The sequence below is a fragment of the Schistocerca piceifrons genome, chromosome 6 (genome assembly GCF_021461385.2).
Source record: "Schistocerca piceifrons isolate TAMUIC-IGC-003096 chromosome 6, iqSchPice1.1, whole genome shotgun sequence".
NCBI lineage: Eukaryota > Metazoa > Arthropoda > Insecta > Orthoptera > Acrididae > Schistocerca > Schistocerca piceifrons.
This window is the reverse complement of record NC_060143.1, coordinates 91293726-91320018: the sequence shown is the minus strand read 5'-3', so window position 1 is coordinate 91320018 and position 26293 is coordinate 91293726. Positions and strand designations below refer to the sequence as shown.

At 44.3% G+C, this 26293-nt stretch overlaps 1 protein-coding gene across 2 annotated transcripts in view; it reads left to right on the top strand.

Moving 5' to 3' along the window:
* The window catches only part of LOC124802607 (pancreatic triacylglycerol lipase-like), a 237942-nt gene that overhangs the window by 88989 nt on the left and 122660 nt on the right, over positions 1-26293 (top strand). The window contains exon 3 of one of the 2 annotated variants that reach the window (XM_047263489.1): positions 7528-7676. The exons of the other annotated variant lie outside the window; for it this stretch is intronic. Within the exon in view, the coding sequence (XP_047119445.1) occupies positions 7528-7676 (149 nt within the window). The remainder of the gene's footprint in view (positions 1-7527; positions 7677-26293) is intronic. 2 annotated transcript variants of the gene reach the window in all.

The window sequence follows — 26293 nt, the reverse complement described above, 5'->3', positions numbered from 1 at the left end:
CTGAATTCAGACCACAAGCGATTCGTGTTACATGGTTTTGGACCCAGAAAATTAACGAGTTCGGTGGCAGTGTAGAGAGATGCGAGGTCATAGTACAAAAACATATTTTGTACTCAAATTATCTTGTGCAAATTGTGTATAATCAACAGAACATTGTACAATAGACACCAACCGAAGAGGCAGCGCATTTGTTTAGTCACTGACCTCATATCCAGGAGCTTGAAATTTGCTTTGTCCTTCCATCTTCATTTAGGTTTTCCATGGTTTTCCTGAATTTGTTACTTATTTATTGTATTGCGCATGGCAGAAGCACATATACAAACACAACAATAAACAAGAAAACAAACGTGCGACACATGTAGGAGAATATAAAGAACGCAGTAAATACCATATAACAGACACAAAGGAATAAGGTATGTAGCATTCAAGACTGTTGACTATCCATCGATGTCCAGATGTTGTACCCACTTCACAGCATGAGGTGCGGCATCCATTAAGACATTACTGGATGCCCCGTGATATGGCGACAGGTGAGACCATGTAATGCACCCAAGAACATTGTCGAACATGATCGATTTTGTGGTCTCAGTGTTATTGTGCGGGGAGACATAATGTTCCATGGGCATACTGATATACAAATCTTTGTTAATGCGTCAGGATTGGCCAAGAAGGGAAAGCAGTAGGCACCAGTTGAAGTGAAGAATAAATCATAGTTTAAACTGTACGAAGTTTTAACGCCGTAAAAAGAGTCAGGCCTGGAGAAGCCACCGAGGCTGAATTAGCAGCCGCCCAAGAGAGCAGGTGAGGAGGGCGTCTGATCGGTTTGGAAGCTGCCAGCAGAAGAGAGCGAGCGGCGTGTCCGCTCCCGGCAGCTGGTCGTGGTTCCACCCCCACGTGACCACCTTCAAGCCTCCCTATTGGTAGGTCAGATCGTAAGACGCGCAGTTCGGTAGCGTTTCCTCGTCAGCAACACATGAGTTTAGCGGTGATTTTAACGTCGTAGACCGGCGTAGTGGTGGAAGAGAGAATGTTTTCGAAGATGCAGAATTGGAGACATTGCTGAGTGAAGACTCGCGTCAAATTCAAGAAGAATTGGCAGGATTAGTGGGTGGAGTGACACAGCAAGCCATTTCAAAAAGTCTCAAGGCTATGGGCATGATTCAGGAAGAAGGAACTTGGGTCCCGTGTGTGCTGAAACCAAAAGACGTTGAACGGCGTTTGTGTGTTTGTGAACAGTTGCTTCAGAGGCAAAAACGGAAGGGATTTCTGCATCTATTGTGACCGGGGACGAAAAATGGGTTCATTATGATAATCCTAAACGAAAAAAAATCATGGCGATATCCCGGCCATGCTTCCACGTCGACGGCCAAACCGAATATTCACGGCTCCAAGATCATGTTCTGCATTTGGTGGGACCAGCTCGGCCTCATGTACTATGAAGTGTTAAAACCAAGTGAAACAATCACAGGTACTCGTTATCGAACACAATTAATGCGTCTGAGCAGAGCATTAAAAGACAAACGGCCGCAATAGAGCGAGAGGCATGGTAAAGTGATTTTGCAGCACGACGACGCTCGACCCCACGTTGCAAAAAAGGTCAAAACGTACTTGGAAACGTTGAAATGGGAAGTCCTACCCCACCCGCCTTATTCTCCATACATTGCTCCCTCTGACTATCGCCTGTTTAGATCAATGGCGCATAGCCTGGCTGAGCAACACTTCCGGTCTCATGAAGAAGTCACAAATTGGATCGACTCGTGGATCGCTTCAAAAGATGAAAAATTTTTTCGACGCGGGATTTGTACACTGCCCGAAAGAGGGGAAAAAGTAGTGGTCAGCGATGAAAGACACTTTGAATGATACATGTGTAACCAATTTCTTTCGTTAATGTCGGGGAAAAAACGCCGGAAGCAAAGTTGTACACCTTGCAGTTTCTCCAAACGGGTAATACGAGGGTCATTTTTAAATTAAGAACCGATTTGTAATAGAGTGAAATGTATCAGAAACTACAATATGCACATTTTTTCTCTTTTCAACATAGTCACACCGAACATTTAAACTATTTCAAGTCGTCGCACCAGCTTTTGGGTCCCTGGATCAACTAACCTGCGCCTGGCAGTTAAATCAGTTAGTAACAGTTACTTCAACGTGTCATCATTTTCCAAGCGCTTTCCACAAGGAAATTCGTTCAGTTTTGGAAACAGATGAAAGCGCGATGGTGCTAAGTCAGGGCTGTACGGTGCGTGATCCACTAATTCCCAATGAAACTTGTGGGACTGCGTCTTTGTTCCTGCCGCAACGGCAGGTTGAGCATTGTCGTGAAGCAGAGCGACGCCGCCAGATAGCAGTCCCTGGCGAAAGTTTTGAATAGCGCGCCCCTAAGCTTTAATAATATTTCACAGTACCTCTCAGAATTTATTGCATTCCACTTGACAAAATGTCTAACAGAAGAATGCCTTTCTGGTCCCAAAAAATCGTGGCTATGATTTTCCATGTTGAAGATTCTTGTTTGAATTTTCGTTGTTTCGTCGGGGACTTTGAATGACGCCACTCATTGGATTGACGTTAATTCTCTGGAGTGTAGCGCGCTATCCACGTTTCATCACCGGTCACAATGTGACTCAAGAACTCGTCACCACCCTTGTGACAGCGTTCCAAAACGTACAAAGAACGTGCCATTCACATTGTTTTGTGTTCTTCTGTCAACATTTTCGGCACCCATCTCACACACATTTTTTTGTAGTGAAGTTTGTCAGTGACAATGTGAAAAACCACTGCTCTTAAAATTTGTGGAAATTTCTGATGCAACTCGTTAATAGGGAAGTGCCTGTTTTAGCGAATTGCCTCGTCAAATTTTTGTATCAAGTCTTCATTCATGACAGCAGACCATCCAGATCGTTCTTCATCATGCACATTTGCCCTTCCTTCATTGAACAATCTACACTATTTACGCATATTACCATCACTCATTACACCAGCACCACAGACTACAACAAGCTGCTGGTGAGTTTCAGATAGACGAACATGTCTTGCATTTGAGAACCTAATAACCGAGCTCACTTCACAATTAACAGGATTACTGATGGCGACAGACGAAGCAGTATAACAATACAAGCAACTCCGGCAGAGACGTCAAACGTAATAGCGGCGTGGTGAGAGACTGGCCAAGAGCGGCCGACCGTGGCAGGATGCGCGAAAACGATGCGCTGTCGATTCTTACTTTAAAAATGACCCTCAAATAAAAAATACTTTACTGAATAAATGACTTCCCAAGTTAGAGCTCAACAAAACCTGTAACTAAACGTCTTTTGGAGCTTTCCAGGAAACTCAAATCTTAGAGTTAAAATCATGTAGAGTATTCTAGCCCTAATCATTTCTTTATCGTCACATACGAGGTGCGACAATAAAGTAATGAGACTGATGTGAAAAAAATGTTGCTTACCGTTTTAGTTAAGTTTAGTGTTGTCTCCTTCAAAGTAGTTCCCTTCGGATTGCAAACACATTTTCCAGCGCTTCTGCTATTGATGGTAACATTTCTGGAACTCATCTTCTCTAATATCCTCCAAGACCCTCGTTACAGCTTTTTGGATATCTCGTGTTGTTTGAAAATGGTGTCCCTTGACCGCCGTTTTGACTCTTGGAATAAAAAAAAGTCGCACGGAGCCATATCCGGTGAATAAGGTGGCTGTAATAGTACTGAAATTTGTTTTGAGTTTAAAAATTGCTGTACTGACAGAGCAGTATGGGATAGCGCATTATCGTGATGCAAAATCCAGTGTTGGCACGGACACGAAGAACCATTTTATGAAGTCTTTCTAAAATTTCTTTGTAGTAATATTGGTTAACTGTTTGTCCTTTATGAACAATTGCCTTGGAACCAAAGAAGCACACAAACATGCATTTCACTTTTGACTTTGACATGCGAGCTTGAGCTTTTTTTGGTCTGAGTGATCCTTTTGAGCACCATTGCGAACTTTGGCGTTTTGTCTCTTGATCGTACTGAAAAAACCAACTTTCATCACCAGTGATAACACGACTCAACAATTCTGGATTGATTTCCGTTTGCTCTAACAGATCGACTGCCACATTTTCCCGTGTTTCTCGCTGTTGTGATGTGAGATTTTTGGGGGCCATTTTTGCACAAATCTTTCTCATACCAAGATCTTCAGTTACTATTAGACGAATCGTTTCTTGATTGATGTTCGGTTCTTCTGCAATCATTTTCATGGATAATCTTCGATCAGATGATACGAGTTCACGCAACCTGCCGGCTGGAGTGGCCGAGCGATTCTAGGCGCTACAGTCTGGAACCGCGCGACCGCTACAGTCACAGGTTCGAATCCTGCCTCGGACATGGATGCGTGTGATGTCCTTAGGTTAGTTAGGTTTAAGTAGTTCTAACTTCTAGGGAACTGATGACCTCAGATGTTAAGTCCCATAGTGCTCAGAGCCATTTCACGCACCCTGGCCAAGTTGACATCCATCCGTGAGATTGATGGTCGTCCACTGCGGTCTTCATCTTCAACATTCGTTCTGCCTCCACTAAACATTTAATGCCAATGAAAAACTTGAGCTCTTGACATAACCTCCTCTCCAAAAGCCTTCTGAAGCTTACCGGAAGTTGTCGTCGTGTTTTCACCCAATTTAATGCAAAAAGAAATGGCATACCGTTTCGCAATATTATGCGGTTCCATTTTCGTAACGAAAGACACAAACACGTGTTAACTTATTACAACACAACTCACGACTGAGCAGTTGCATCGATGTGCTGCTTGGACTAGAAGCAGCTTATAGACCAAGGTCAAAGATATTGTACCTACGCAAGGCTGCAGGGTTGTCACATCTTGCAAAGAAAATCAGTCTCATTACTTTATAGTCGCACCTCGTACACTGCCATACAAAAAACAAGTGAAGCACCCAGAAGCGGAGGAGGAAGCAAAATAAACATTCGCAGGTTGAGAGGGTATGTAGTGTTATTTCAGTGATTACAACAGCGAGTCAAATTTACAAAGAATTTGGCAGCATGAGCCACTTTTTAATATAATGTTACACCTCCACTGACCCAGTACATGCACTGTTTTGGTTGGGAAGGATCTCATAAAGCTGCTGTATCCTCTTCTGAGAAAAGATGGCCCACAAGTGTCGTAAATGTTCTTGATATCCTGAATACTGTCACTGGCATGGAGTTGACATCTGTGCTGGCCCCAAACATTTTCTATTGGACAAGGTCTAGGGATCTTGGTAGCGACAGGAGTACCTTGAAAACATGCAGACAGTTCAGAGACGTATGTTGCACGTTGAAGGTGGCACCACGGTACTGTTGGGTAAGAGCTAACACTTGAGGACGCAGAATGTCCGTGACGCGCCATCATGACGTCACAGTTCCGTCAGTTGCGACTAGCCGTGCCTCGGAATCATACCTGATGGCTCCCCACAGCGTGATATCGGGAGTAAGACGATAAGTCTCTCGGAAACACGGGAAGAATGAGAACTGTCTCCAGGTCTCCAACATACTCACCGGCAATGGTCATCCGAAATAATGCAGAACGACGATTCATCAGAGCACACAATGCAGCGCGCAATTCTTCAGAAGCCCACGTTTCCTGGTGATGGTACCACTCTAAACGCATCCATTTTTGTTGTTGTGTTAATGTCAGTTCCTTAGACCAGCTGCTGCACCAATGGTGCAGGAAGACCTAGAATGTTGCAGGAAACCCATTACTACTTGTTCTCAGATGGCAAGCTCTATGAAGGGGTTATGATATAGTTGGTGGAAAATATGGCAATGCTCGCTTGTGGTGGTCAGATGTGATCTGCTGGAACCTAGACAACGAGTATGCTTGTCCCACGATCCCATGCAGGCCAACATCAGGCCACTGTCACATTGCACTGCTCCACAAATCTGGATACTGTACCAATCGCCAATGTGGCCAAATGGAGAACCACATTGAGGGCCCTTTCAGGCTACTGTCAATGGGCGAGGTGGCGCAGTGGTTAGCACACTGATCTCGCATTCGGGAGGACGACGGTTCAAACTCTCGTCCGTCCATCCTGATTTAGGTTCCCATGATTTCCCTAAATCGCTTCAGGAAAATACCAGGGTGGTTCCTTTGAAAGAGAACGGCCAACATCCTTCCCCATCCTTCCTTAAACCAATGGGATCCTGTTTGGTCCCTTCCCACAAATCGACCAACCAACCAAACTATTGTCAGTTGTGTCGTCAGTAAGTGTCGTCTCTATGTCCTTCACAATGATCACTAAACATCAGGCGCTGTTCACAGCCTTTATATACCCAACCAGGCCTGGTAACAACACTAAACCCGAAAAACACCAATGTACTCTGGTGGGCGTTCTATTTGTCACACAGAATTGCATCTCAAATTATTTAAACACTTGTGGATGGCGTGTACGTGTACGAAGTTCCACCGATGATGTCTTCTGGGCACTTCATGTTTTCGTTTGGCAGTGCAGCTCTCTGTATTATAAAGTTATTTAATCAGATGTGTCCTTGGTGAAAATTTTAATAAACATTGGTTCAATAATGTGACTCAACAGTGTATATACTCTGAGGTGACAAAAGTCATGAGATACCGCCAGATAATCGTTTCGGGACTCCTTTTGGTCGTAAAATGCAGCAACTCGAAGTGGCAGGGACTCAACAAGTCGTTGAAAGTCCATTACTGAAATATTGAGCCACGCTGCCTCTACAGCCGTCCATAATTGCGAAAGTGTTGCCGGTGCAGGATTTTGTGCAAAAACTGACCTTTCGATTCTGTCTCATAAATGTTCGATGGGATTCATGTCTCGGGTGCTCTGGGTGGCCAGATCATTTGCTTGAACTGTCCTGAATGTTCTTCAAACCACTCGTAAACAACTGTGGCCCGGTGACATGACACACTGTCATCAATAAAAATTCCATCGCTGTTTAGAGTCATAAATCGATGAATGGCCAAAAATGGTCTCCAAGTAGCTGAACGTAAACATTTCCAGTCAGTGATCGGTTCAATTGGACCAGAGGAACTAGTACATTCCGTGTAAACACAGCCAACATCATTATGGAGCCACAACCGAGTATGTTCGTCGTACATCCCACATTGATCTCTGTGGTTATTTCACGCAGTGTTGCTTGTCTATTACCACAGACAACTCGCCGCTGCTTTCGGTCGTTAAGTGAAGGCTGTAGGCTGCTGCGTTGTCTGCTGTGATAGGAAATTTGGTATCTCGGCACTCTCTTGACACTGTGGATCTCGGAATATTGAATTATCTAACGATTTCCGAAATGGAATGTCCCATACGCTTATCTGCAAGTACAATCCTGCGTTAAAAGTCGCGGTCATAGCCACGTCGGACACCTTTCCACATCAGTCACCTGAGTACAAATGACAGCTCAGCCACTGCACTGCTCTTTTATATGTTGTGTACGCGATACTACCGCCATATACGTGCATGTCGCTGTCCCATGACTTCTGTCACCTCAGTGTGAGTGTTTATGGAGAACATTATTTGTGAAGACACGTGTCTTTGTAGCGAGCACCCGGATGAGCCGGTGGAGCTGCGCCTGGAAGACGGTGAGCAGCGGCTGGACGGCGTCTTCGACCCGCGCCGCCCCACCAAGGTGATCGTGCACGGCTACGTGGGCGGCGTCGACTTCAACGTCACCAAGATGGTCCGACAAGGTGCGTGCGTCTCTGCAGTTCTCGCACTCAATGCACAGTACGCCCGACTAGACAAAAAATTTATCACCTGCCATGCCGAATACCCTATTTCATTGAAAGTATCCAGGCAGGCATATGTACGAGGCGTGTTTTTTTAAGTAAGGTCCGTTTTATTGTATGCACTCGTAGTTCGCGCGTATACCGCAACGAGCGCGAGCGTCGTGTACCGGCATGCCTCGGGAACAACTCTACTCAGTTTCAGCTCTGTAGCTATCCTTTACGGTTCTGTTCTGTCTTTCAAAATTTTTAAGACTATCAACTCGCCCGCCGCGTGTGAGGTTCGCTCAGTTATAACGGTTTTTGTCAGCAAGGAACGTGTCTGCTGCAGAAATTCATCGAGACATTTGCGAAGTGAACGGTGCTACTGTTACGAGTGAAAGCAAAGTGCGTAAGTGGGTACAAGAATTCAAAGATGGCCGTGACAACGTCCAGATTGATTACGAACGATTTGGTGGCTTCAGTTGAAGCGAGGATTCGTGAGAGCAGGCGCTTCACAATAACAGGTCTCTCAAACGAATTTCCTGATGTGTCGTGACCAGTGCTTTACAATATTGTTTCTGAACACATAAAGTTTAGGAAACTGTGCTCCTGTTGGGTCCCAAAACTCCTAACAGAGGACCACAAAAACCAAAGATTTGAGTGTGAGCCGGCCGAGGTGGCCGAGCGGTTCTAGGCGCTACAGTCCGGAACCGCGCTGCTGCTACGGTCGCAGGTTCGAATCCTGCCTCGGGCATGGGTGCGTGTGATGTCCTTGGGTTAGTTAAGTTTAAGTAGGTCTATATCTAGGGGACTGATGACTTCAGATGTTAAGTCCCATAGTGCTTAGAGCCATTTGAACCATTTTTTGAGTGTGTGATGAAATTCTTGACTCATTATCACGAAGAAGGTGACGACTTCTTGAGTCTGATCGTAACTGGAAACGAAACATGGGTTTCGCATATCACGCCCGAATCGAAGCAACACAGCAAGGAATGGAGACACACATACTCGCCAGTGAAGGTGAAGGCCAAACAGACACTGTCCCATCGCAAAATAGGGCGTCGGTGTTTTGGGATAGGCACTGTGTTTTGTTGGTCGACTTCATGCATTGGCATACTGCCAAACCCTGAGAAAGCTACACAGAGCGATTCAAAACAAAAGACGCGGCACGCTGACAAAGGGAATTGTCCTTCTCCATGACAATGCAAGACCTCACACTGTAGGTCAGACACTCGATTTATTGGACAGTTTTGGCTGGGAAGTTTCAGACCACCCACCCTTCCACCCTACAGTCCTCCACCTCAAACAACACCTCAGTGGCAACCGTTACAATGATGACAAGGATTTGAAAACGGCAGTGAACTCTTGGTTATCGGAGAAGGCGGCAAGTTTTTATGAAGAGGGTATTTTAAAATTCGTTGAGAGGTATGATACATGTTTCAACAAACTTGGCAACTATGTCGAAAAATAGAGTGAAGTATTTAGTTTCTGAAAATAAATTTACTTTTTTGAAATAACCTTTCGTTGTGTACTTATGTTCAAACGGACCTTACTTAAAAAAACACGCCTTGTAATAGGAAATTTATCGCTAGATGTCACGACAGGCAGACCCGCCACTATAATTGAAGATGCGGAGTATTGTATTGTCAGTAGAGAATCAGTAACAGCAGCATGATTCGGTCATGAGAGCTCAATGACATCTCACGGGGATTAGTAATCCGATTTCACCTGAGCAATAAGTACATCATGGATATTTCAATCATTCTAAAGCTGCCCACGTCGGCTGTTGGTAATGCCACTGTGAAGTGGACACATGAAGGAACAACTATAACTAAACCAAGCCTACGCAGACCAAATGAACTGGTGGACAGCAACCGTCGAGCACTGTGAAATGCAGCTGTAAAAAACAGCATAAAATCAACAGAAGGAATCGCTCGTGAGTTCCAGAGTGCTACCAGCAATCCATCTAGCACAATGACTGTGCACAAGGTATTAAAAAGAAAGGCTTACAATGGTCAAGCAGGTCATCATAACCCACACATTTCTGCAGTCAGTGCTAAGCGACACTTGGGGAGGCGTCAAGTGGAGCGCCACCGGACATGGAATGACCGGAATTGAATGATTTTAAATAATGAATCACGCTACACCCTACGGCAATCCGACGGAAAAGTTTGAGTTGGAGAAAGTCTGAAAAACATTAGATGCCTTCATGTAGTGCCAACAGTGAGGTACAGAGAAGGTGGTAATGATGTGGTCCCCTTATTGCGCTTAAGGAAACGCCAAATGCAGAAGAGTATTAACACATTTTACAGCATTGTGCACTGTGTACAGTAGAGGAACGGTTGGGAGACGACGACTGTGTGTATTAGATGATGTTTGGTTTGTGGGGCACTCGATTGCACAGTCATCAGCGCCTGTACAAAGTTCCAGTTTCTACACAGTCCAGTCTTGCCACTGTCACGAATGATGATGATAATGAAAACACCAACACCCAATACCCAGTCAGAGAAAGTCCCCAACCCGGTCGGGAATCTAACCTGAGACCCCATGTTCGAGAGCCAGCAACACTAGTCACTAGACCACAAGCTGCGGACTGTGTGTATTAGCACAACAATGCATCCTGTCATAAAGCAGCATCTGTAAGACAATGGTCTGTGGACAATAACATTGCTGAAATAGACTGGCTTGCTAATAGTCCTGACCTATACCAATGGAACACCTTTAGGGTTAGTTAGAACGTCGAAACACCTTTGGGTTAGTTAGAACGTCCACTTCTCTGATTTTAGCGTTTGAGGAAGAATGTGCTACCTCCAGAGACGTTCGGATACCTCTTTGAAACTTTCTCAAGCAGAGTTCAAGCCATCATAAAGGCGAATTATGGACACACTCCATATTAATGTCCACTAATAGGTGTCCAGATACTTTTGAGCAGATAATATGTAATAGTAACTTATGGCAGAACATGTAACACATGTAAAATTTAAAATTTTCCCGGCGAATCAACTGTTCAAAGAGATTTTGGAATTGCAGCCAGTCGTCGTAAACTTCATTCCACGATATTTCGGTCAAACAACTACCAGCCATCTTCAAGTGAGCCGAACAAGGACTTTTTTTCTTTATTGTTATTTTAAACCTTTACAAAAGGTAGGCTGGCAGCGGCCTATCCATGCAGCTCTTCGGCCACAGAAAAAAAAAATACAAGAAACATGAAGACATAAAATCAGGAGACATAAAAACAGGAGAAAGACAAATGAAAAAGAAATGAAGTCATTCACGGAAGGCACTGGTCGCACAGGGAAGCTCAGCTTAGTGCACAAACGTAGACAGATGGTTGAACACATGAATGTAAGAGCACTGACAAAGAAACACCATTGCACTAAGATGAAGAAAAAAACTAACACAATGATTGTGACCTTCGGCGCTCTATAAACACCCTGTTGCATGAAGAAAAAGGAGGGCCTACTGCAGGGAAATACGGCAGGGCAGGGGGGAGGGGGCGAAAGATGCCAGGTGGAGAGAAGATGGGAGGGAGAGGGGAGAGGGTATGGGGTGTGTGGAAGCCCAGGGAGGGGGAGGAGACGGAGAGAGGAGAGAGTAAGTGAGGAGGGAGAGAAGGGAAAGAAGGTACCCTGGAGGAAAAACGCAGGAGTAGGAAGGGGAGGATTCAAAACTGGTAAGAGGGGTAGATGGAGGGGACAAGAGCATCATCTGGGAGGGGAAGTTGGCGGAAGCCACCTTGGGCAAGGATATGGATTATGGTAAGATGGAGAGCGGGTGGGATCCTGGTGTACAGGCATGGCAGCGGATGGGGGTGGGAAAGGATGGAAGAGACAAGTGGGTGAGGCAAATCAAGTGTATGGGAGGTGTAAAGGATCCGTATCCATTCAAGAAAGAGGAGGTGGTATGGAAAAGGAATTAAGTCATAGAGGATCCACGTGGTGGATGCGAGGCGGATGCGATAGGTGAGGTGGGATGCATGGCGTTATAGGATTCGAAGGGACTTGTAGAAGGTAGGAGGGGAGGAGACCCAGGAAGGATGGGTAAACAGAGGATGGGGCGGATGAGGGATTTATAGGTGTGGAGAACTGTGGACGGGTCCAGACCCCATGTGCGGCCAGAAAGGAGCTTGAGGAGGTGGAGTCGGGAGTGTGCCTTGGCTTGGATCGTCCAGAGATTGGGGGTCCAGTAGAGGCGACGGTCAAGGATGACACCAAGGTACTTGAGGGTGGGCTGAGGTTGATAGGATGGCTGTAGACAGTGAGATAAAAATCTAGGAAATGGAAGGAAGGGGTGCTTTTGTCTACAATGATCTTCTGGGTTTTGGAAGGATTGACCTTGAGCAGCCACTGTTTACATCAAGTGGTGAACTGCTCAAGATGGGATTGGAGAAGGTGCTGGGAGCGTTGCAGGGTGGGGGCGAGGGCAAGAAAGGCGTTGTCATTGGCGTATTGGAGAAGGTGTAAGGGTGTGAAGGTGGTGGCATGTCCGCAGTGTAAAGAAATTAGAGAAGAGGGGAGAGGACAGAACCTTGGGGCACACCGGCAGAGGGGTGGAAGGTGTAGGAACCCGTGTTATGGATGGTGACGTAGGAAGGACAGTGAGAATGGAAGGAGGCGATCATACGGACTTAGTTAATAGAAAGAGCGAAGGTTTTGAGCTTGAAGACGAGACTGGAATGCCATACACGGTCGTAGGCACGTTCAAGGTCGAGAAAGAGGAAGATGGTTGAGAGACGGGAATTTAGTTGTTGTGAGAGGAGGTGAGTGAGGTGAAGGAGAAGGTCATTGGGAGAGAAGGACGGTCGAAAGCCACACTGGGTAAAGAGAAGGAAGTGGTGCTGGTGAAGGTGCTGGTGGATGCGTCAGGTGAGGATGGATACAAATAAGTTCTCCGCTCCATCTTATATAGTGTGCTGATGGTAATGCCACGCATGCATTGAAATCACAGAGACAGAAGGACCACACCGCCCAGCAGCAGCGCCCTCGCTGGTGGAACTGCAAGACTCAGATGCCGTCGGTATTGTCGCTGGCCGCAGCTATCGAAGTCTTCTCACGTCTTCTTCTCGAGCTACTGCTGGGCGGTATGGTCCTTCTGTTTCCGCGATTTCAACGCATGTGTGGCAGTACCATCAGCGCACTATATAAGATAGAGCGGAGAACGTCATTGTCAGTCCTCATTCGGCTCACCTGAAGATGTCTGGCAGTTGTGCAGCCGAAATGTCATGGGTGAAGTTTACGTATGTAAAGCATGTATCATGAAAGGAGTGATTTTCTGTCTGATAGACAACCACGTTTGTTCTTTGTCTTCTGTTGAAACTAGATAACAAGCTACTTATCTGCTAAACAAAATTCATAATAAAATGGGCTTAAAATTAAAGCTAGACCTTAGTTGTACAAAACAGCTGTTCTGGTGATTGCCAAGTCCATAGTGGCGGACAGGACATCATGGAGCAACCACATACATTTCCTGAGAAGTTGACAGCCAGTCCACGTTTGAAGTGGAGTCGTCCCTGTTAAGCTGAGCAGGTGTAGCACATGGTGTGGGCCCAAGAAAAAAAAAAGCAAACTGCAAATGTCGCTAGGCCAACGTAGGCTAGTAATTCAGCAGTCAGTACCAGTGCCCAAACAGCATACTTGCGTGTTGTTACGATAGGTTTGTGTTGACACAGTCTGAACACAGTGGATCGGCAGTCGAACCTGGCTCTTGAGCTCCACCACCAGAAATAAATTGGGCTCCTGTGTGGGAAAAGTTGGGACCGCATTCCCATCTGTGTTGCTTGGAAACCAGTACAAACTACCTCACTCCTTGCCCTGACCGTGAATTTCTCTAAAATCACAGTGGAATAGATCAGATGTGGTGACAGATTTACGACTGAATGTGGTAGCACAACTGTACTTAAAGAGGAGTCGACTACATACTCAATTAATTAAGTATATTTTGAGGAAGAGTCACAAATAAATTAATAATGGAGCTCCCACGATTGAAAAAAGTAAAAAGGCACTGACATATGTAGCAAAGGTACCTAGATATCATACACGTTTTACTGGACTAGGAGACTAGGAGAACTGCATTCCAGTCGCCCATGACTATTAGATTTTTGTCCCCCTTTACATACTGCATTACCCTTTCAATAGCCTCATACACTTTCTCTATCTGCTCATCTTCAGCTTGCGACGTCGGCATGTATACCTGAACTATCGTTGTCGGTGTTGGTCTGCTGTCGATTCTGATTAGAACAACCCGGTCACTGAACTGTTCACAGTAACACACCCTCTGCCCTACCTTCCTATTCATAACGAATCCTACACCTGTTATACCATTTTCTGCTGCTGTTGATATTACCCGATACTCATATGACCAGAAATCCTTTTCTTCCTTCCACTTCACTTCACTGACCCCCACTATATCTAGATTGAGCCTTTGCATTTCCTTTTTCAGATTTTCTAGTTTTCCTACCACGTTCAAGCTTCTGACATTCCACGCCCCGACTCGTAGAACGTTATCCTTTCGTTGATCATTCAATCTTTTTCTCATGGTAACCTCCCGCTTGGCAGTCCCCTCCCGGAGATCCGAATGGGGGACTATTACGGAATCTTTTGCCAATGGAGAGATCATCATGACACTTCTTCAATTACAGGCCACATGTCCTGTGGATACACGTTACGTGTCTTTAATGCAGTGGTTTCCATTGCCTTCTGCATCCTCATGTCGTTGATCATTGCTGATTCTTCCGCCTTTAGGGGCAATTTCCCACCCCTAGGACAAAAGAGTGCCCTGAACCTCTTCTGCTCCTCCGCCCTCTTTGACAAGGCCGTTGGCAGAATGAGGCTGACTTCTTATGCCGGAAGTCTTCGGCCGCCAATGCTGATTATTTATCAAAATTTAGGCAGTAGCGGGGATCGAACCCGGGACCGAAGACGTTTTGATTATGAATCAAAGACGCTACCCCCTTTTTTTTTCTTTGTCTCATTTTGTTCGCTTTTGATCATTGCACCTGCTCAGGGCGGACGTCGTAAAACATCCATTGAAGTTCGTTGTTAATCGAGTAACTCAGTTTTTTTATTACAGAGAGCACGTAACCCTCTGACCGAACACGCTGAGCTACCGTGCCGGCTCCCCTAGACCACGGGTCATGGGCGACTGGAATGCAGTTGTAGGGGAAGGAGTAGAAGAAGAGGTTACAGGAGAATATGGGCTTGGGACAAGGAATGAAAGAGGAGAAAGACTAATTGAGTTAGGTAACAAGTTTCAGCTAGTAATAGCGAATACCCTGTTCAAGAATCACAAGAGGAGGAGGTATACTTGGAAAAGCCCGGGAGATACGGGAAGATTTCAGTTAGATTACATCATAGTCAGACAGAGATTCCGAAATCAGATACTGGATTATAAGGCGTACCCAGGAGCAGATATAGACTCAGATCACAATATAGTAGTGATGAGGAGTAGGCTGAAGTTCAAGACATTAGTCAGGAAGAATCAATACGCAAAGAAGTGGGATACGGAAGTGCTAAGGAATGACGAGATACGTTTGAAGTTCTCTAACGCTATAGATACAGCAATAAGGAATAGCGCAGTAGGCAGTACAGTTGAAGAGGAATGGACATCTCTAAAAAGGGCCATCAGAGAAGTTGGGAAGGAAAACATAGGTACAAAGAAGGTAGCTGCGAAGAAACCATGGGTAACAGAAGAAATACTTCAGTTGATTGATGAAAGGAGGAAGTACAAACATGTTCCGGGAAAATCAGGAATACAGAAATACAAGTCGCTGAGGAATGAAATAAATAGGAAGTGCAGGGAAGCTAAGACGAAATGGCTGCAGGAAAAATGTGAAGACATCGAAAAAGATATGATTGTCGGAAGGACAGACTCAGCATACAGGAAAGTCAAAACAACCTTTGGTGACATTAAAAGCAACGGTGGTAGCATTAAGAGTGAAACGGGAATTCCACTGTTAAATGCAGAAGAGAGAGCAGATAGGTGGAAAGAATACATTGAAAGCCTTTATGAGGGTGAAGATTTGTCTGATGTGACAGAAGAAGAAACAGGGGTCGATTTAGAAGAGATAGGAGATCCAGTATTAGAATCGGAATTTAAAAGAGCTTTGGAGGACTTACGGTCAAATAAGGCAGAAGGGATGGATAACATTCCATCAGAATTTCTAAAATCATTGGGGGAAGTGGCAACAAAACGACTATTCACGTTGGTGTGTAGAATATATGAGTCTGGCGATATACCATCTGACTTTCGGAAAGCATCATCCACACAATTCCGAAGACGGCAAGAGCTGACAAGTGCGAGAATTATCGCACAATCAGGTTAACAGCTCATGCATCGAAGCTGCTTACAAGAATAATATACAGAAGAATGGAAAAGAAAATTGAGAATGCGCTAGGTGACGATCAGTTTGGCTTTAGGAAAAGTAAAGGGACGAGAGAGGCAATTCTGACGTTACGGCTAATAGTGGAAGCAAGGCTAAAGAAAAATCAAGACACTTTCATAGGATTTGTCGACCTGGAAAAAGCGTTCGACAATATAAAATGGTGCAAGCTGTTCGAGATTCTGAAAAAAGTAGGGAAGCTATAGGGAGAGACGGGTCATATACAATATGTACAACAACCAAGAGGGAATAATAAGAGTGGACGATCAAGAACGAAGTGCCTCTACTCTTCAATCTGTACATCGAGGAAGCAATGATGGAAATAAAAGAAAGATTCAGGACTGGAATTAAAATACAAGGTGAAAGGATATCAATGATACGATTCGCTGATAACATTGCTATCCTGAGTGAAAGTGAAGAAGAATTACATGATCTGCTGAACGGAATGAACAGTCTAATGAGTACACAGTATGGTTTGAGAGTAAATCGGAGAAAGACGAAGGTAATGAGAAGTAGTAGAAATGAGAACAGCGAGAAACTTAACATCAGGATTGATGGCCACGAAGTCAATGAAGTTAAGTAATTCTGCTACCTAGGCAGTAAAATAACCAATGATGGACGGAGCAAGGAGGACATCAAAAGCAGACTCGCTATCCCAAAAAAGGCATTCCTGGCCAAGAGAAGTCTACTAATATCAAATACCGGCGTTAATTTGAGGAAGAAATTTCTGAGGATGTACGTCTGGAGTACAGCATTGTACGGTAGTGAAACATGGCCTGTGGGAAAACCGGAACAGAAGAGAATCGAAGCATTTGAGATGTGGTGCCATAGACGAATGTTGAAAATTAGGTGGACTGATAAGGTAAGGAATGAGGAGGTTCTACGCAGAATCGGAGAGGAAAGGAATTTGTGGAAAACACTGATAAGGAGAAGGGACAGGATGATACGACATCTGCTAAGACATGAGGGAATGACTTCCATGGTACTAAAGGGAGCTGTAGAGAGCAAAAACTGTAGAGAAAGACAGAGATTGGAATACGTCAAGCAAATAATTGAGGACGTAGGTTGCAAGTGCTACTCTGAGATGAAAAGATTAGCACAGGAAAGGAATTCGTGGCGGGCCGCATCAAATCAGTCAGTAGACTGATGACCAAAAAAAAAAGGAGACAATGTGTGGTCAGCCACGAAAAACCACACACTGGGAGGACAGAAAATGAAAAAAAATAAAACTCCTAATTGAGGGCGAGCGAGAGAGATTCTCTCTAAAGCCGTAAAGATGGAACGTTGCAGTAGCATGTGTCACGCTGTCTTACACACCATGAGGAGTTTGCAGAGTGTAGATGTAGACGTAGCTGTAGTCATAAATGTAGCCACGGCATGGGGATGTCAGTGATATGGATGCATCGTCACTATCTCCTCAACTGAGGAGAATCTGAACACAACTCCACATCACGGAGCTGTAGAGCCTGGAGTACTGCTCGCTCCCCCTTGCCTAACGGAAAACTCCACATGGCAACAATAACTGACTTGCAAGCCTTCTCCAAAGCTTGAAGGCCTGCACGTTCGATTGCCGTGTTGCCCATCTCACATATCTGGATAGTACTTCTTCGCCGACTTTTTCATCACACCCTTTCAGTACCCAGAGCACTCTAAACTTATACACGACCATTTCTTCGGAGGAATATATTCACGCCATCTTTAATTCCACGCCACAGGCTCTGATGTCAGCACGTGGTGTATCTGTATGAGAGGACCTCTGGCCACATTGCCAATACGCAAGGGTACAGGCTCCACACTGGACAAAGGCGTCCCAGGCACTATTGTGTACCCAGACGGACTGGACGGACACACAGCACATATCTTTGGCTGGCAAGGTTGGAGACAATGCAATGGCGGGACCTGACAAACTGATAACTCAACAGGACGTGGAATTTGCAGATGTGGCAGAAACAAATAGTACTCAAGACTCCACAGGAATGTTAGAAATATGTGTTCTTGGTGAGCGACTATGTCTATGTGCGGGAAAAGAGACCATTACGCAATAGTAACCAAAGATGCTGATACGAGGGCAGTTCAATAAGTAATGCAACACATTTTTTTTCTCGGCCAATTTTGGTTGAAAAAACCGGAAATTTCTTGTGGAATATTTTCAAACATTCCCGCTTCGTCTCGTATAGTTTCATTGACTTCCGACAGGTGGCAGCGCTGTACGGAGCTGTTAAAATGGCGTCTGTAATGGATGTGCGTTGCAAACAACGGGCAGTGATCGAGTTTCTTTTGGCGGAAAACCAGGGCATCTCAGATATTCATAGGCGCTTGCAGAATGTCTACGGTGATCTGGCAGTGGACAAAAGCACGGTGAGTTGTTGGGCAAAGCGTGTGTCATCATCGCCGCAAGGTCAAGCAAGACTGTCTGATCTCCCGCGTGCGGGCCGGCCGTGCACAGCTGTGACTCCTGCAATGGCGGAGCGTGCGAACACACTCGTTCGAGAGGATCGACGGATCACCATCAAACAACTCAGTGCTCAACTTGACATCTCTGTTGGTAGTGCTGTCACAATTGTTCACCAGTTGGGATATTCAAAGGTTTGTTCCCGCTGGGTCCCTCGTTGTCTAACCATAAAGAGCAAAGGAGAACCATCTGTGCGGAATTGCTTGCTCGTCATGTGGCTGAGGGTGACAATTTCTTGTCAAAGATTGTTACAGGCGATGAAACATGGGTTCATCGTTCATCACTTCAAACCTGAAACAAAACGGCAATCAATGGAGTGGCACCACACCCACTCACCTACCAAGAAAAAGTTTAAAGCCATACCCTCAGCCGGTAAAGTCATGGTTACAGTCTTCTGGGACGCTGAAGGGGTTATTCTGTTCGATGTCCTTCCCCATGGTCAAACGATCAACTCTGAAGTGTATTGTGCTACTCTTCAGAAATTGAAGAAACGACTTCAGCGTGTTCGTAGGCACAATAATCTGAACGAACTCCTCCTTCTTGATGACAACGCAAGACCTCACACAAGTCTTCGCACCCGAGAGGAGCTCACAAAACTTCAGTGGACTGTTCTTCCTCATGCACCCTACAGCCCCGATCTCGCACCGTCGGATTTCCATATGTTTGGCCCAATGAAGGACGCAATCCGTGGGAGGCACTACGCGGATGATGAAGAAGTTATTGATGCAGTACGACGTTGGCTCCGACATCGACCAGTGGAATGGTACCGTGCAGGCATACAGGCCCTCATTTCAAGGTGGCGTAAGGCCGTAGCATTGAATGGAGATTACGTTGAAAAATAGTGTTGTGTAGCTAAAAGATTGGGGAATAACCTCGTGTACTTAAATGCTGAATAAAACAACCCCTGTTCCAGAAAAAAAATGTCTTGCATTACTTATTGAACTGCCCTCGTAATAATTCGTTTAGTAACATGAAGACACTGAGTTGTCGAGTCAGTTGTATGGACAAGATCATAGCAAAATTTGTAGAAAGCTAGGGGAAATTCTTTCCTGTAGCGTGGAATTTCGCTTTTAGGCCTGGCGAAAGCATTTCAGCCACTACTTGGAGGTCAGTCAAGACGTTGTTTCTGAGTGCACTGATAAAGAGTAGGAGCCCCTACAGCAGGAGGAAGTCATTAGCTATTTCTCCAACTAGCCGCCGATCTGTTATTAAACTTTATGGTATCTGTAGTACTCAGTTATACTGTCTCAACATGGCCCATAAACGGTAGAACCATGTTGTCTGGAGTCATGGAAGCGCATCTTAATAGCAGAAGGACTCGGGTTCGGCCGGCCGGTGTGGCTGTGCGGTTCTAGGCGCTTCAGTCTGGAACCGCGTGACCGCTACGGTCGCAGGTTCGAATCCTGCCTCGGGCATGGATGTGTGTGATGTCCTTAGGTTAGTTAGGTTTAAGTAGTTCTAAGTTCTAGGGGACTCATGACCACAGATGTTAAGACCCAGAGTGCTCAGAGCCATTTTTTGAACTCTGGTTCGAGCGAGGCAGATCTCTTGCTGTGGGGATTACTAAAACAGTGAGTTTCAAAGAAAATGACCGACCGCGCAGAGTCCTCTACTTTTCGTAGCCAACCTACCTGTGCTCATCTACACAGTTTTAGGCAGGTTGCTTAGCTGGGTTAGGTTGCCAGACACTGACTTCTCCTAACAGGCAGAACCGCTGCACAGGCACCTGTCTGGGGTATTCTTGTGAGGTGGACCTTTCAAACTTTACTGATAGATTTCTTGTACAACTTAAAACGCCATCTTGGCGAAAATTATCAGTACCCGAGTTAATAGCCGTTACGACCAGCAAAAATTTATACTGTATACTTGGTATCCCTCGTTTGCTCTCGCGATACCCATAAAACCACGAATATAATTAAGGTAGAAATTAATTAATGAAATTGCTAGTCTCAAGATCTGTTAATCTCTAACTGACCTAGTTCTGATATGGCGCTAATGGTTTGTCACAGCTGGAGGGTGTAGCATCACAAGTGGTCACGTGGGATAGTCGTGTGATAACCAGTGCTCGGTTCGTCGTGGGCGAAGCGACACTGTTGACAACGCCTCTGGCATATGATCACTATATTAGAATTGCTGTACGCCACACTGGCATCACTCAAACATCCAGCTTGCTGTGCGCCGTTGCAGGAACTTTCCTCTCATATACTGGTTCTCCAGAAAGTCCTTTACACGCTTGTAACTTCAATGACACAGTCATTTGTCCTTACCTTCCGTACGTGCACAACCATTATTCCTGCACAGTTCAGGTAACCTCCACGTCCTCCATCTCATCCGCTTTAACAGCTGCAGTGTCATATGCTGGAAGGCTTGAGGCACATTTGCTCACAGAGCGTCGTCGTCGAGAGGTTGGATCTGTTAGGCGGCCGGGTATAAAGGACTGGTGAATTTGGAGACCCACGTGCTATCCAATGGCAAGAGAACAGTTCATTCAGGCGTTCACGAACACCAAGTGAGAAGTGGGCCAGAGTTCCATCGTGTTGGTAAAGAACCGTGTCATTGACGCCGGAAGCATCAGCGAACATCTTGTTTCTAACAAACGTTGTTCTCCATGACATGATCTACCACTCCTAGACGTTTAACCACTGTGAACTTCATTCCACAGGTACTTCCCATTGTACTAAGTTCTTCCTGTTCCATTTGCCTATGGAGCATGAGCAGTCTGCTTAAAGAACTCTCGCGTAACTCTGGTTCTTATAACATTGTAAGTAGGCATTAATATTATCTTAGAACCTTTCCATTTCGTCCGTGTTTGCATAGAAAAACAGTAATATCACAAATTGAGTCCGCCTTGATGCAAAACAGCGTGTTACTCGTTTATTTCTTTATCATCCCAAACTAGTTTCGGCGACAAATATCACCATCATCAGTGGGGTTTTTTAAATCTAAAACATTCAGAAAAATGGTATGGTTGTACAACCACAGTAAAACATTATTACATTTTTACAAATCGTCTTTTGAAATATTGTTTTATATTGATACTTTCATACTACCTTATTTATTGTATGCTACAGGATGTTTATAAGCAATTATTGGCGCTGTTTGTGACATATTTTCTGTGCACTTTTTTCTGTTGCCTTCTTTTTATTTAGCGAACATCATGTCATCTGCAACCATGTGAGCGGCTATTAGTAAACAAATACTCAACGGTGAACTTCGTACATCAGCAGTATAGGCTATACTGGGGATTGTGGTAGTGTTGTGGAAACCAGTTAATTTCGTGTGTATTTAGCTGTTGCTTAGCTATTCATGTACTCACGTTCGTTGGATGGTGTGTGGTTGCTTTTTACACAGAAAAAACAAAACTTTTGCACTTTGTTTCTGATCCCGAATAAGAGAGAGATGGTACACACTAACATACAATAACAAAATATCACATAGAATAGGAAAATCTTAAAGACGCAAGGGATCCCAATAACATTCAGAACAAACAATACAGTTCAGAGAAGACTAAGACCAGTCAGAAAAACCTCAGACAAATTCAGCAACGCTGGAATATATCAACTCACTTGCAACTCTTGTCAGGCCCACTACATAGGACAAACAAGCAGAAATTTCCGAACGAGGTACACAGAGCACATGAGAGCTCTAAGAAGCGACAGCACAATTTGCAGAACATCTAATAAACAAAAACCATAACCCCACTAATATCGAAAACGATCAACGCATTCTCAGAAACAGCAACAGTTTATACCGACAACTAACAATAGAAGAAAATTACCACATACAAAAGGCCATAGTCGAAGGGAAATATGTAACAAGTGAAAACACAACTCTCTGCAACAACACACTCTTTACCGCTCTGAGAGAACTGACCGAGGACAGAACAGAAAGCACACACGCAAAAGAACCACTTCCCCATCACACACAGAGACATAAATAGTGAACAGAAGTCGTCGTAATTCGCGCTACAGTTTTTCATAGCCTTTCTCGCCACTTGCGATACGGATCTCGCGACACGCGCGAACAGCAAGATGGCGTAATATTCTGGATCAGAAACAAAGTGCAAAAGTTTTGTTTTTTCTGTGTAAAAAGCAACCACACACCATCCAACGAACGTGAGTACATGAATAGCTAAGCAACAGCTAAATACACACCAAATTAACTGGTTTCCACAACACTACCACAATCCCCAGTATAGCCTATACTGCTGATGTACGAAGTTCACCGTTGAGTATTTGTTTACTAATAGCCGCTCACATGGTTGCAGATGACATGATGTTCGCTAAATAAAAAGAAGGCAACAGAAAAAAGTGCACAGAAAATATGTCACAAACAGCGCCAATAATTGCTTATAAACATCCTGTAGCATACAATAAATAAGGTAGTATGAAAGTATCAATATAAAACAATATTTCAAAAGACGATTTGTAAAAATGTAATAATGTTTTACTGTGGTTGTACAACCATACCATTTTTCTGCATGTTTTAGATTTAAAAAACCCCACTGATGATGGTGATATTTGTCGCCGAAACTAGTTTGGGATAATAAAGAAATAAACGAATAACACGCTGTTTTGCATCAAGGCGGACTCAATTTGTGATATTACTGTTGTAAGTAGGCTTTAGCAGGGAAGTTTGCGTCTATCTTCAAACGTCTGCCAGTTCAGATTGTTCAGCTTCTCCCGTATGTGCCAAACAAACCGGTGCCTGTTCGTGCTGCCCTTCTCTGTATACATTCAGTATTCCCTGTTAGTCCTATGTGGTATGGGTCCCACACACAATGTTCTCTAGGGGTGCACGAGTGTTTTGTAAGCTACAAGGTTTGTAGACTGACTCCAGTTTCCCAGAATACTATCGGTGAGCTGCGTCTGCCACCTCCTTTACGTTTGACCGAGCCTATGTGACCATTCCATTTCATACCCCAACAAATTTTTACACACAGACATTTGTATGAGTTGACTGATTCCATTTGTGAATCACTGATACAGTAGTCATAGGCTACTAGGTTTTTTTTTTCGTTTTTCAAAAGGCACAGTTTTATGTTTTAGAATATTTGACGGAAGCTGCCAATGTTCGCGCCAATATGAAATATTATCAAGATCTGACAGAATATCAGTGCAGCTTTCTCAGGTATTACTTCGTTACAGATATTTAAAAAAAGCCGAAATTTTGCAGTCACGTTATTAGCTTTGTAGACTGCAATATTAAATTTTGCTGTTTAGTTTCACTGTCCTCCTGTTAGGGTCCGGAAAAAGTACATGTGCGTCATTTGTTTCGTGTCAGTCTGGAAACACATTGCTACGCTTCGACGATTATGAGCGATATAGTCTGTCTACGACTTTCAGAATATTATGAAGCTGCTGTCATGAGCTAGATTGTGATGGACCCAGTGGCCAGTGTTAAAGACGCGGAACTAGATTTTCATTCCCGACCTACCATGCCGATACTGATCTATACTTTCTTATTCCTGGTTCGCATCAGGCGATGCCAGCTAGGTTCCTTAAAAAGGTCACGACTACCATTTTATCTCACATTCATCAAATCCGAGTTTGTGCTCCGTCTGTAATATCAACGTCGTCGTGGCGTCAAACTGTAGGTTTGTTTTTCGCAGAACACGGTTATGTGTTAGAGCTAAAAGAACTCACCAGAAAAATCATTCCTTCAGAAAAGCGCACGTGAAGCAGAGCCGGTGCCAAGCGCTCATGTCAACCTTTACGCCTGACAGAAGCCGTCGCAGCGAAATGCCCGCAGGTTGTACGGAATGAGAGCAGTAAAATGGCTCGATGTGAAGATACGACAGGAAGGCGGGAAGTACCTATTACGTGCGGTTGTCGTGGACTTTTTGGCCGTTGACTTTGCGACTCGTGATCTAAACATGAAATTTCTGACAGATATTGTAGCCGTGGATTTTTCCGGCCCTTTTAGTTACAAGAACATTCCTATGGGATCTTACGAATGTACCGTAAAAATTACACCCATCTTCTGTGCATAGCTGTCTTGGTATGTACGGCTCTGTTTTGGTACCCAAAAACAGTTTTTCAGATGTTTCTCGATAGCAGGTAAAGATTTTTAATAACAGGAAGGTGGTATATCTATAAAAATGCCTAGAGAATTTAAAGTTAAAATTTCTTGAAACTGCTGCGATTGTTTTTTAGACCCCGCCTCACCCCGTATTTCACGTGTGCATGTAAGGTTTCTTTGAACCTCTGTATCTTGGAAACGGATAAAGATGTCAAGAAAATTGTCGAGTATGTTCGAATCGTGATCGTAGGAATATGTTGTAAAAATTTCAGCCATTTACTGTGAACAGTCGTGTTGGAACTCACTGCTCGGTACTGGTACGATAAATGGCGAAAAGATGTCAAGAAAATTGTCGAGTATGTTCGAATCGTGATCGTAGGAATATGTTGTAAAAATTTCAGCCATTTACTGTGAACAGTCGTGTTGGAACTCACTGCTCGGTACTGGTACGATAAATGGCGAAAAACCTTTTTGTTTTGAGGTTTTCTAAGGAACCGACCGTGAACTAATGTTGCCTCCAGAAGCTTCTTAAGGCCCACGTAGGGCACATCAAATGCAAAAAGAACCATTCTATTTGCTCCATTTGCCTGACAAGGAGGAAGTAAGTAATATTCATAATTTGACTTACACTGTAGGATAGCGCCACTAAGACGCTCCTTTTGCTGGGTGACAAATGGTCCATAGTCCAAAGGGCCATCCAGAATACTTGACGCTACCTTGCTATCACCAACAGGACCCGATGTATGAGCCCCGGAGGAATCCCGTTTTTATGCACGATTTGGAACTTATTAGGTAGCCCAAGATGTCGTATGCTTACCGATAATATCTGTTATTCTTTTGTTAAGATTTATGTACGTCTTTTATTTTTGAAGGGGCAGGCCAATGGAGTCTTTTTTAATTTCAAACATAGCATTAACTGAATCTTTCTTCAGCTTATTTATCAGCAATTATACTTTCGGATGTTTTTGATTTATTGAGGACTTCAGTTTTCTGTAGCAACCTTCGACAACGTTCGTGGTCCTGTGCCGCTGATTCAAAACATTCCACATTTGAACTGGTATACTAGTATTTTGCATTCACTGATTGCGCATATGGTCTGAGAAATGCGTGACCTTTTCTTCACCGGGCATTTCCTTTATGATAACCATAAACGCTTTATCAACGCTGTTTAGTGGAAAATGTGCCACTGCAGCACACATGCTACAAAGTAGTCGGACCTCTTCTTTACTTCTGTATTCCTCCGTTAATCCCAGTTCTTCGATTTCTGCCACAGACATCGACTGAAGTGCAAACTGCAACCGGAAAGGGATTCAGGGAACACTGTTTTCATTGCTTTAATTGTTACCATTTCGAAGTCTAGCACTGCAGTATCCAGCGACCACCCGGTCATCTTATTTTGCAATCCCGAAAAGGTCTTTCATATTTATTTTGAATTTTGTCTGATGAGCAAAGCAAGTAAAACAGGAAATACTTTCTTCTCCTGTTCTGTGCTTCCGATATCGCCGTTTATTGTGTGAAATTGTCTGAATTGTTTCGAACAAGTGTCATATGAGTCATCCATAAGAACAGTTCCATTCCCACACAAAATTTTGTCAGCTTTTCACAACGGAACAACAGGATTCTTCTGTGAGGAATAGTCGCATCGTCAGTTTTCAGCAAGTTATTTCTTCAGTTAATTTCAGAATGCCTTCACTCAGTTGAATCTCTGAAATAGTGCCAGGATTGTGGGTCATCCCAATAGCTTCCCCT